Below are 12389 nucleotides of genomic sequence, written 5' to 3' on the forward strand. Positions count from 1 at the left end.
TATATTTGATTACCTAGTCCTTCCTAAATGTAGCATTTCGTTATTGATCTGAATTTTAGAAGCTAGTATGAATTAGTAAATTAATAGCTCATAACAAGATTGAGTCTGAACATATCGAGTCATGAATGTGGGATGATGAAAAGCTTGAACATTAACCGGCATAGTTCGAAACGTTCATAGTAATACAGATAAAAGTAGCAAAACAAGATTGAAATTTTCACTTAATATAATATAATTGATATATGTAACCTTGTAACCCTTAGAAAAACAAGTTTATGTAGAAACGAAAAAAAAAAATCATTATTTATTGAAAAAGTTTTGATTGGAGAAGTTTTTCGGAGGGTGCGGTCAGCAAAGAACAACATAAATAAACAAAACCATATTTATTTATTTTATGCCGACATTCGACCTGAGTTTCAAGTATTCATCAGGGCTATAGAACAAAAGAGATAACAACAACATTTAGAGAAACATAAAATTGAAAAGGAATAGAATACAAAAAAATTTGGAATTATACAAAATATTGAATTTAATCATAAATGATAAAAAATTGAATGAATGCCTAGAACTTGTTGCTTTTAATTGTGGCCGCTAATTTATCGATTTAGACGGTTTTTGTTTTTTCTGGTAGAGTATTTTTTTTTTTAGATGTATAATTATAGTTATCGAGGTTTTTTATTAATCCCTTAAAATAAAAATGGAGTTCCGGATGAAAATTTTTAGATTTTTATGGAATAAAATAAACTTCAGGGGACAGGCATTTTAAATATTTCAGAATTTATTTCTTAATGCCATTTAGTGTATCTCTTGTATAGTCTTGTCAAAATTGAACCATTTTCTGAAAGCAATACAATTTTGTTTTTACTTAACAGAACTCAAAAAATGAATTTTTCATATTTTCGTAATAGCCGTCAAGTTTTATAAGTAGCATAATCGGACTGGCAGACCCGCACTTCTTTCATGACAATGCAATAAAGATTCAAAAAAGGGCTATCAAAGTTTTCATCAGATAATGTAGATTTATTTGCATGGGCTCTCGTACTAATCGGGTTGATCTTTTGAAAAACCTATGGTATTATTACTCTCTGGTTTGTTCGGAAGGTTCTTTTAAATCTAAGACATAACTTGGGAAACCCAATCTCAACCCGAAGACTGAAGCCCAGGCTGCTGCAGGACATTCTGTTATAAATTCTATATTTATGAATTACTACTACACCCTACTACTTCTATTTTATTTATTTATTTTTTCTTTCTTCGCCTTTTTTTCAAATTAACTTGTTCATTTTTTTAACCCATTACAGGGCTATTTATTGTTTTGTTAGGTCTACGAATTTCATTATTAATTTTACTTTTCTCTGTAATTAGGAAACATTATTTTTATCTATTTATTTTATCTTCTTTATTTTTTATTGTAACTTTGTATATAGCTAGGTGTATCCTTTGTACGAGACTATGCCGTCCTAATCAATTGTCAAAAAAAAAGTAAATGTTATATCAACTATGTAAGGCCCACCAGGCCGATTTGGTTTTAAATAAATTAAATTTATAATAATTAAAGAAAATCTAAGACATATTGTTAAAAACTTTGAACATTAAAAAGATAGTTTTATATATTCGCACTTCCTGACGTTCTAAGTTTAACTAATCTAGATATGAATGGAAATTCACATTCTATTCAAATGTGAATGGTGATAATGTTTATATAAGAAAATGATACATGATCTTTGAAATGCTCCTAACAAGTTTATATGAATACAAAATCTTCCTATCTGCGATTTGTGAGATCATTGTGCCTAAAAATGAATGTGTTGCATGTCTCTTACAAAGGAGCTTTCCCTGGGTCTTTCATGATGCGCGGATTATCGAATAGAAAGACCTAAGTCCTGTTAAAACTATGTTTAGTAGTAATTATTAAATTATTTATCAAAAAAAATTTTAAACTACATTTAATAAACCGGGCTTCTCTTTTTTTTAAAATAATGAATTAGAACCGAATAGACGGGTAGTCGTATATTGAATTTGTGAAATGTAGATTGGTTAGTTATTTAAGGGGTTGTATCAGAACCTTCCAATCATGTAGTAACTATGCTTCGCTCTAATTACTGATTTATAACTAGTTTACTAGTTGTTAGTAGTTAATAGTCATCATATTGTATTCATATTACCAATTGGTTATTGCTATTTACTTGATATAACACATACTGGTGTGATATAATGTAAACAAAACTTTTTTGTGTTGATAATTTAATATTTTACAAAAAGAATTTTTCGTATGTTTTTTGAAAAACTATTGGTGGTTATAATTTTTTTTTTCAGTGGAGAAGTAAGGTATACAACAAAATTGGTGTACATGATAACCTGATAACAATTCAAACTTTATTTAGAAATCAAAAGGGCGAATTAGTAAACGCATGGTTCTAGTATCCAAGGGAAGGAATCCTTTTTTAAGTCGGTTCATTCTTTATTGTTTATTATACAGCTTAGAAAGAACGCCTACTATTGCGAAATTTCTGAACCTTAATATTGTACAGTTACTAGTCTGTTCATACTCAGAATATTTTGTTCTATATACACAGAATATATTCATACACGGGATCATACACAGAATATATTGTTAATTTTCTAATTTCGGTCCACTATCTCAATCTCCACTGGTTTTCAGTACCAGTGACGGCCGGAAGAGAAGCGGTGGGATCTCTTGCCTGCTTTGGCTTCCATATGAGGGCAGCAAAGCTTGGTTTAGACTTCTGAAGGCTAACTGTAATAGTACAAGAGCCGGGAAGTAAAAAAGGCAGTTATCTCACCCCAATTTTTGATTACTTTAATGAAAACTATGTATAATTAACAGTCAAAATTGATGAGTCTGCCAAGTATAGGTAGGGGGAATAAAAAATGGTGGCTGTTTCCTTAAACCTTAAAAAAACCATTAACTTTTCATTCGGTACCCTATATCTTAAAAACTACCAAAAACACTAAGTAAATTTTCTGAAATATTAACCCTAAAAGACCTATTTACGACCAATATTTTTCGAGATATAGCTTTTTAAAAAGCTAATTTCAAAATTTCTTCAAAATCTACTGAAAGATTTGTAGTTAGTTAATTTATTTTGAGAAATCTATATCTCAGGAACTATGTGATGTACAGATGTCTATTAGCACTAAAATTAAAGCTAGTTTAATGGAGTATAAAGAAGTTTATGACCTTTACCTTTATAGAAATTGTAGTTTTCATGATATTTGCTAAAATAAATTGATTTATAGTTGATTCGGACAATAAGTTTAATTTATGAAAAACTTCATTTCAGAAACCATTGGACGTACAGATGTCTGCCAGCGCTCAAATTAAAGCTAGTTAAATTCACTTCGAAATAGTTTATAATGTTTATCTTTGTAGAAGTAGTAGTTTTTATGATATTTGACAAAATAAACTCACAAAATGTTAATTTCTAGTTATTCGTATAAAATGTTGGATTTTTGAAAAAATATATCTCTAGACCCATAAGACGCACATATGTCTGCCAAAACTAAAAATAAAGGAGATTTAACTTACTGTTAAGTAGTTTATGACATTATCTTCGTGGGGATAGTAGTTTTTATGATATTCATATATGAGTATAAATTTGGCAAATGAAAATTTGTCGAAACAACTATAAAACAATTTATTTTAGCAAATTTCATGTAAACTCTACCATACGAAAATAAACATCATAAACTACTTTATAGCTCATTAAACTGGCTTTAATTTGACTGCTAATATACATCTGTAGGTCAAATGGTTTTTGAGATATAAATTTTTCAAAATAAATTCACTTACTACTGATTTTTCAGTACGTCCCATACACCATTTTTATGAAATGTTGTTTTTTAAAAACAAAAATCTCGAAAACTATTTAACGTAAATAACTCTTTTAGGGCTCATATTTTAGAAAATTTATTCTTCTTTAAATGACGTTCTCTTAGATTTTCTAGCGCTGTTGTTAGTTTTTAAGATATAGAGCTCCGAATGAAAAATTAATGTTTTTTTAAGATTTTGAAACAGCCGCCATTTTTATTCCTCCTACCTATTCTTGGCAGACTCATTAATTTTGACTATTAATTATACATAGTTTTCATTAAAGTAATCAACAATGGGGGTGAGTTAACTGCCTTTTTTTCTCCACTTGGGCTCTTGTACTATAATGATTGTACGAGCATGGAGGTACAAACGTGTGTCGGATATATTTATTTTATTTTACTTAAAAATTTCATTTATTTTGTGTACAAATTATTTTGTTATTATTTAATCAGTTTTTATTATATCAATTTCTATATTGATTTATAGACTTCATGTTTTGATTATTTTTTTTTTTAATTTTGTTACTATTATTGTTATCATTTACATTTTATTTTTATTTTTAGTTTATTCTGTTTATGTTGTATGAATTAATACCTAAAACTTTTAATAGTGACAGCTAGTATTATTATCAATAAAAAAAAAAAATTACTGGTTCGATTTGGATATTTTTTTGTTTTTTCTGATATAGTATTATTTTTTGTAATGAATTAGTTTAATGCTCCAGCAGATGTATAAACTATTTGTAGTTTTTGAAAAAGAATATACTTTTTAAGTTTTTAAGATACATTTTGTTTTTAAACATAGCGCTATTCCACTACTACATCATCAGAAGAATCACTTTTAAAAATTTCAGCTTCTGAGAAATTGTCAATAGAAGATTTCGGTCACGTACCTTTCACTGAACATATATATTTCAAATCAGACTGGTACTTCTTGAAATATATATGCACGTTAAAATAATCATACTCTATAGATTTATATAATATTACAGATTGATTTTTAATCGCATTTAGTAATTAAAGTTATAGTAACAGAATATGGGGTTGTAAAGTCGATCTTAGTTTTCTTTTAGTATAAATCGTCAGATTAATGTTAAAATAAATAATGTGCTATTTTTTCAACGTCATAATCACAGATACCTCTGAACCTACGATAAATAGATTTAAGGAAACATGTATTTTTATGATTAGACGTATTACTTTACACTTCGGCTTCATGATAAATTATACTACGTGATTATAACTTTCTTATCAGGCTATTGCAGTTTCCATAAAGCGGTTCGAGTTATGCATTAGGTTTATTTTAGGCATACATAACTAAGCAAGTTGGTCAGCACTCTAGCGGTACACAATACAGTTGCAATTAATGAACTGTCAAAATCCGCAAGCGTTATTAGTATGCAGTAGCCTGGTTATAGTGTAATAATGATAACCTTACTGTAAATGCGCTAATAAGGAACAGTTAACTTCAATGTGCGATTTTCTGTAGAAAAGAAAATATGAGTAATCCAACAGCCAGAGCAATAAAGTTTTTTCCCTCCAATTTTCGTTAACTTTAATGAAAACTATAAGTAGTTACAATTCAAAATTGATATATCTGCTAATCATAGTTGGGGGAATAAAAATTGGAGGCTGTTTTCAGAACGTTATAAAAAAAAATGATTTTTCATTTAGAGCTCTCTATATTTTTAAAACTACGTGAAACACTAAAAAATCCAATAGAACATCATTTAAAGTGGAGTAATTTTTCCTAAAAATAATTCATTTTGTATTCACTTATAAATTAAGACTTATTATTATTATTTTTCTAAAATATTAGCCGTAATAGACTTGTTTGCCTGCAATAATTCTCCATATACATTTCTTCAAAATGCAACATTTTTTTTCAAAATATCGAAAAATCAATATTTTGTAAATTTAATTTGACAGATATCATGGAAACTACCACTCATATTTAAAAAAATTTACTCTCCTTTAAATGAAGTGTTATGAAATTTTTTATTGTTGTAGGTAGCTTCAAGGCTATTGAGCTCCTAATGAAAATTAAAGATAATTTTAGATTTTTCTGGAATAAAATAAACTAGGGGGAGGGATTAAATACTTAATGTAAGGAAATACTATTTACTTTTTAATGACATTAGCTGTATCCTATATCTACTCTAGGTAAGAATTGAACGTTTTTCTATCAGAAAATAATGCTCGTTTGTTTCCAAGAAATCAAAAATTGTTTTTTAACTTCTGGAACATGTATATTTTTATTCCCCTTACCATGTTTGGCAATAATTAATTTTGACTCTTAATTGTACATATTTTTTATTAAAGTAATCGAAAAGTTGGATAAAATAATTTTATATATTTTTTCCCTGGGGCTATTGGACTATGTATAAGGCTTACTGTCTTAAAAAAATTGCTCATATTTAAATTTGTCTCTATTACATCAAAGTAAATAAAACAAATAATTCGTACAGCTATCAAAGAATTGTATTGTACTTAGAAACTTCTGACTTGTAATACATTTTTCTGGTGTTCCTTATTCATTATTATATTAATTACTTTTTCATAACCCCTATATTAATTTATTTTTATTTAATAATTCATGTGTATATCCTATTCAAGGTTATATGTAATGACAGTCGTATGTATTTCTTATCTTCCGTTTGTGTCCATTTGTGACGCCAATGACAGAGGATGTTGCGTGTAATGATTAAGGTTTTTTGTCCCTACTGGTTTTGTAATGAGCATTTCATCATAATCCACAACCAGAAAGCTACACTTGACGTTGAGAACTACGTAATTTTTTTCCAGTATTAATTATCTGGCGATTTTCGAAATATTGGTAAAGGAATGGAAAGTCTTAATACAGTGGATTTATAAGTAATTGAAAAAAAAAATTAACTCATCTTATGAATGTTTTAGCTCAAATGAGAAATATGTTCTTTAAGAAATACTCTGTAGATCCGTTTTCAAATATATTTTGCTACTGTTAAGAGAAAAAAAAAACGGGACTTGAAATGTTATTTTAATTTATTTTTAAGCACGACTGGATGAAAACAGGGTTGGGATATTATTCGAATAAATTTGTATTTAGATGAGGAATGACGAATAATATTTTATTCGTTATCCCACAAATACTTTTATATGTAAACGCATCATACATTATTCAACTAAAATTAAAATTATTCGTTAGTTATTATTGGTTATCCGTTTTTCATAAATGTAGAATTATTCGTTTTGTATTGAATTTATGAATTTTATGTAACTTGTCCAAACAAGGCTTTGGAGTACAAATTATGTAATTTCTTACTTTTTATTTTGAGGTAGGCCAGAAATCCTTTTTCAAATTAAATATGAATCTATAAATCACTCCATTATTTTTTTCATTTCAATTATTTCTATCTTTTTAAAGCTTTTTAATGCAAATAATTATCCGAGATAAATTATTACAGATACATTTTTATTATTTGGATTTTGGGATTACGGATGACGCATTCACCTTTTTTATTCCATGGATCGAATGATAGATTGATAGTTTTATATGAAATCTGTTATCTACTTTTTAAAATAAATTTTGTTAAACTCTTGTTGAAAATCCGAATAATTTTTGGAAAAAAATATACTATGTATATAATAAAAAAAAATCGCCTATAATTACCAAATATAACTAACATAGAACTTTTAGTATAACTATTATAGTACTACACTAGTATAGTTTTATTGTAACTAAATAACTCTTAAATAAAACTTTTAAAAATGTTATATTTAACTTTCGAATATAACTTAAAGGCCGGGAAACTTTTTTAAATTATGAAGTTAATTGCTGTTGATTTTAATTATAGTTTTTTATTTCGATGGTTGCCTTGTGATTTGTTCAAGATGCGTAAAAAAACTCAAATAAAAAAGTTTAAAAAAAAATAAATTTAATATTTTGTAATTATTTACGTTAACTTTATGTATATTGAATTATCTTTGGATTGTATTTATTTAGCTTTTACAATCTCAAGTGTGATTGTTTAGCTGTTGTTTTTTTTATGAGGACCTTGAAAAATTTATACTCTTACACATTTTAGGCATCCATACGGTTTTAATTGTTGACATCATCAATAAAATATATCATGATCAGTGTTATAACGTAAGTAGTCGGTTTTGCTTACACATCAGTAATGTCCTGGCATGATTTCTTGTTCCCTCAGGAAAAAAAAAAGTTCACTGGAATATAAGCGCTCCACATTGTGTGGCCTATTGTTGTGATATTGTACAAAAATCAGAATTGATCCTTAGGTTGCGAATGTTTATATTCCAAGAAAGATATATAATAAAAATATTAGTTGTATAATACTTACAAATAAAATTTACATCAAAACTGGTTAAATCTAGCTATCTATTTATTCCTCATGTGGAATGTAAATACGAAGTAACAGTGTTAGTAATTTGTATAGAATACAGAACTTTCGATGATCAATAGAAAAACCTAATAAAATTAGTGATGATGTAGTAATGTTTATATTATTTGTACAATTTGTTCTAATATCCTTCAGTGGGGGGAAAAACCTGACTTTTCAAAAAGTGTTTTCATTTGTTAATTTTTTTTTATAACCTTTAGCTTTCTTTCTTTTTCAGGTAGGTGTTGTTTCTCTTCACTTTCTCATTTTTCGTAAGTAGAAAACTTATATATGTTTAGTTGTATCTAAAATATTCTCTTCAGTTTTGTTTTGGAGGGATTGTGGTAGTTTGTGGGTTTAAGTTTTAATTCATGAATACTTTCAGCTAATTGAATCGCTATGATTGAATATTTTGGTTCAAAAATTGAAACTTGTATTTTTATCATTTATTTATTATTATTATTTTTGTTGCAAAAAAGGAATAACTGTTTAAATGCTAGTTTTTGGTTTGGTTGTGTGTATACTGTGTATAAATGTGGATTGGGTAACTGGGACTGCTATGTTTTATAGACAATAGTTTTAGAATACATGACTAACTCAAATCAATCGAAAGTTACATTTTCCCCAAAATTGAGATGAATTAATTTAAATGTTAAAATGAATATACTTCCAGTAGCCCTTTTGTAAAAAAAGAAAATACGTTATACTGTCAAATATCAATTGTTTTAACCAGTTCCTAAATGTAATATTAATTCTGTGATTCCCTTTCTTGCCATGTAAATGCAGTATTGAGTATTATCAGCTTGTTTACAATTCTTGGTCATTCAATAAGATGCTTCTCTGAAAAAGAGTTTACGGTTTAAAACCAGGAACAAATACTTGGATTTTTGTTCATTGCAAGGCCGCATCACGCTCTTGTTGGACTAGCGATATAAAAACATATTTCCTCCCTAGGTTTCTTCAGAGCTGTTACACTTTAGTCCCTTGTTGCAGAGGTAACAGTTTACGTAAGCAAGATTACAGGATCAGTCTTGGATATTTCTGAGCTCATCATTTGCAGGAAGTGGGCTGCCAGCGATCTCTCCGCTCACTTGCCGGTCCAATTTTTTATTGTGGGAATCAGGATGTCTGGGAGTGTCTGTGTGTATGGGATGTATGTATCCTAATATACATATTCTTTTCACTTTGAAATATAAGTCTTACCTTCATTTTTCAAATTCTGTTCATATTATATACTGAGAGTGACCTAAGGTAAGTTCGGAATAGATGGACCCCGGGATAAACGGACCAGTAAATAATTCTCAAACTTGCAGTTTTAGTACCGTCGAAGTTGTTGCTGTATGTGCTTTTAGTCGTGATTTATATGTCCTTCCTTTATAAGATGGATTTTATAGCTAGTTTTGATGAAAAAAGCTATTTTCCTTTTTTGCCATATGGGGAAATTTATGAAGCTTAACTTATATTTTCAGACTACATTGTTTAGAATACCTTTGTAGAATGCTTCGTTATACTTTGGTATATTTTGTTCGATATTGTCTCATAAATGATAAATTCAATGTGTCTATTATAGCCAAAGAGATTGTCCAAAAGATAAAATTAAAGCTTTTATAAAATTGCTGAATGTAAACCTCATTTTAATTCTAAGTGTAATCATTCTGAACTTTTTTATGAATGAAAATTCGTTTGTATTATATTAACTTTAACTAAGGTTTATGTCTTATTATTTGTAACGATGTATTTTGTGATATGTACAATGAATATTATACTCCATTTAGGTTCTCTTTCTATTTGGTTTTAAACTCACTATACCCTTTTTTCTAACAAAATATATATTCATTATGGTTCAGTTCGTAACAGAACATCAATTCTTATCAGCCCTCCAAGTGGGGCGAAATGTTGGTGTACTATAAATAGTTGGTACCATTTTGAAACCTTTATTGATCGCCACCCGGACTATCTTCTTCCAAGACATAAATTCCATCAAATTACTAAATAAATGTACTTTTAATTCGAATAAATATAGGAACTTCTAAGTGGCAGAGGTATGAGATCTAGAATGACTTTACCTATGAAGTAATTTATTTTAAGAAAACTCTCGTGTACCTATCTTGTTCTTTCCTACAAAATAAACATCTAAGTCTTAAGCCTGTAAATAATCAATTGATATTCCATTTATGGCATAAAGTTGATTAAAAAATAATAGCCCTCTTTTCATATCTCATTTTATATTCATTATATCATTCTACCCATTACGATCCTTACGATGTACTTAGGTTTTTTTTTCTTGGTATTTCTATATTTTAAAAACGGCTCATCCAATTTAGCTAAAAGCTACGGATTAATGTAAATCAAATTTTATCTTCTACCTTAGCTTATACATGCGCGTATTTTCTGGATATTATTGTAACTAGACAATGTTTTGCAGTTCGGATGTTTTCTGATATTTTATAAATATTTAAACAATTAAAAAAATTAATTTTTTTTAAATAATCAAATAATGGATAGTGGTGTAACTGAGTAGATAAGTTAATGGAGTTTTTACTCTAATTTTTGGGTCTGAGTTCGACTTAATTTTGGGATATCTGTCGTAGATCGTAGATCCTGATCAAACCTTACTTCTATGCAAAACGTACTTGGCCATTCTTGCATCGTAATGAGGTTTATTTTATTTTATTTATTGAAAAACCTTCTTTTTTTTTTCTTTTTTCTTTTCAATTGTTAGTTAGTTGAAGTTCAGATTTCTTGAGACGACATTTCCATCCTCGACTTCCATTAAAGTTGCCACCTAGTTGACAATGTGTTGCCCGGTGCCAGTTGTAGAGAAGAGAGTTGCTTCCTCGACACAATAGCCCAGAAGAATGGACCGGATCTCAATCGAGTTGATTTAATCTGCCCTGAATTTTCGGCCCCAAACAGGATCCCCCGCTTTTCAGATTCATAACCTACTTCTCTTGAAAGCCTGTTGCCTGAGGTCTGGGAGTCCTGTTGGATGCTTGAATAATTAACAATAATTGGGCGATGAAACAATTCAATTAGTTTAACTTTTTTTAACATTAAATCATTTCTAATAATTAATTTTAAATATATTTAGAACCAGTAATGGAGTACGCTTCTTTAAATTTGGATTTCGGCTTACCTTTACTGAAACAGTCTCTTAGCCGGGCCCTCGTGGGAATGAGTTCTATCCCTGCTCCCCCAAGGAATTTCGCTCGGAAAGGTCTTGTTATTACATTATGAGATTGCTATTAGATTTTTTTTTACGACAATAACAAGACCCATTTAATAAAAACAAAAGCAATATCACACTGCTGATAAATGATGATTACACAGTTGCATATCATGAGTATTTAAAAAAAAAATGATATCAAGATTGTAAAATTGTAAAATTATTCAACTACTTAAAAAAATTAGAAGATTCCTTTCAGTAGTGTAGTAGTTAGTTCGTAGTGGTGAAAAACAAAGTTTTAACAAAATATTGTATTCTTGATCATTTTCCAACAGTTACTAAACGAAATCCATAAATAAAAATTTATTATTTAAAATAATTTTAATTTTATAAAAGACTGTGTGTGTCTGTCTATATATATATATAAATGCTTTGTTATATTGATATGAATATATAATATCGTTCATGTTTGTAGTATTTTATTAAATAAAGAAGATTTTTATTTATTTTTTAAAATATTAATATTAAATTTATAAAAAAATATAAATAAATAAATAGATGTATTTTCTTTCCTCACTAAAAAATTTGCACCTATTTTATGTTTTGGGAATCTGAAAACAAATTTTATTCCGTGTGTTTTTGTCGAATTTGTGTTTTATACGATATCTGCACATAGATTCAGATTGGTACCGTGTTGGTCCTTTATGAATTTAGCAGATTCCATCCACTACTTTCGCTCAAAGCATACCATTATTTCGAAAACTGCTCTTCCGAGATGTTTTATCGAACTTTGATAGAAATTCCGAGAGAGAAAATGTATAATCTAGCATGAGATCACTGAATTGATTATGATTTAAAATATTTTGTTTAAGATTATCACGTTTTTTTTCAGGGATTTTGAGGGTTATATTTGATTTTATCGATTTTATCATTCATTACTTTCGCTTATGCCGCATTCTTAAACTTTTTTTGTTTTGATTCCTATATTTTGAATGTGACTCGTCCAATTT

At 28.3% G+C, this 12389-nt stretch overlaps 1 protein-coding gene across 6 annotated transcripts in view; it reads left to right on the forward strand.

Moving 5' to 3' along the window:
- LOC106677846 (CCR4-NOT transcription complex subunit 6-like) overlaps positions 1 to 12389 on the forward strand; it is a 398718-nt gene that overhangs the window by 373750 nt on the left and 12579 nt on the right. Inside the window, exon 5 of one of the 6 annotated variants that reach the window (XM_067050418.1) lies at positions 8452 to 8504. The exons of the other annotated variants lie outside the window; for them this stretch is intronic. Within the exon in view, the coding sequence (XP_066906519.1) occupies positions 8452 to 8489 (38 nt within the window). The 3' untranslated portion in view covers positions 8490 to 8504. Of the gene's footprint in view, positions 1 to 8451; positions 8505 to 12389 lie in introns of those variants that run through there. 6 annotated transcript variants of the gene reach the window in all.

Source organism: Halyomorpha halys, unplaced genomic scaffold (assembly GCF_000696795.3).
Source record: "Halyomorpha halys isolate HHAL.00 unplaced genomic scaffold, Hhal_1.1 Scaffold110.1, whole genome shotgun sequence".
NCBI classification, from domain to species: domain Eukaryota; kingdom Metazoa; phylum Arthropoda; class Insecta; order Hemiptera; family Pentatomidae; genus Halyomorpha; species Halyomorpha halys.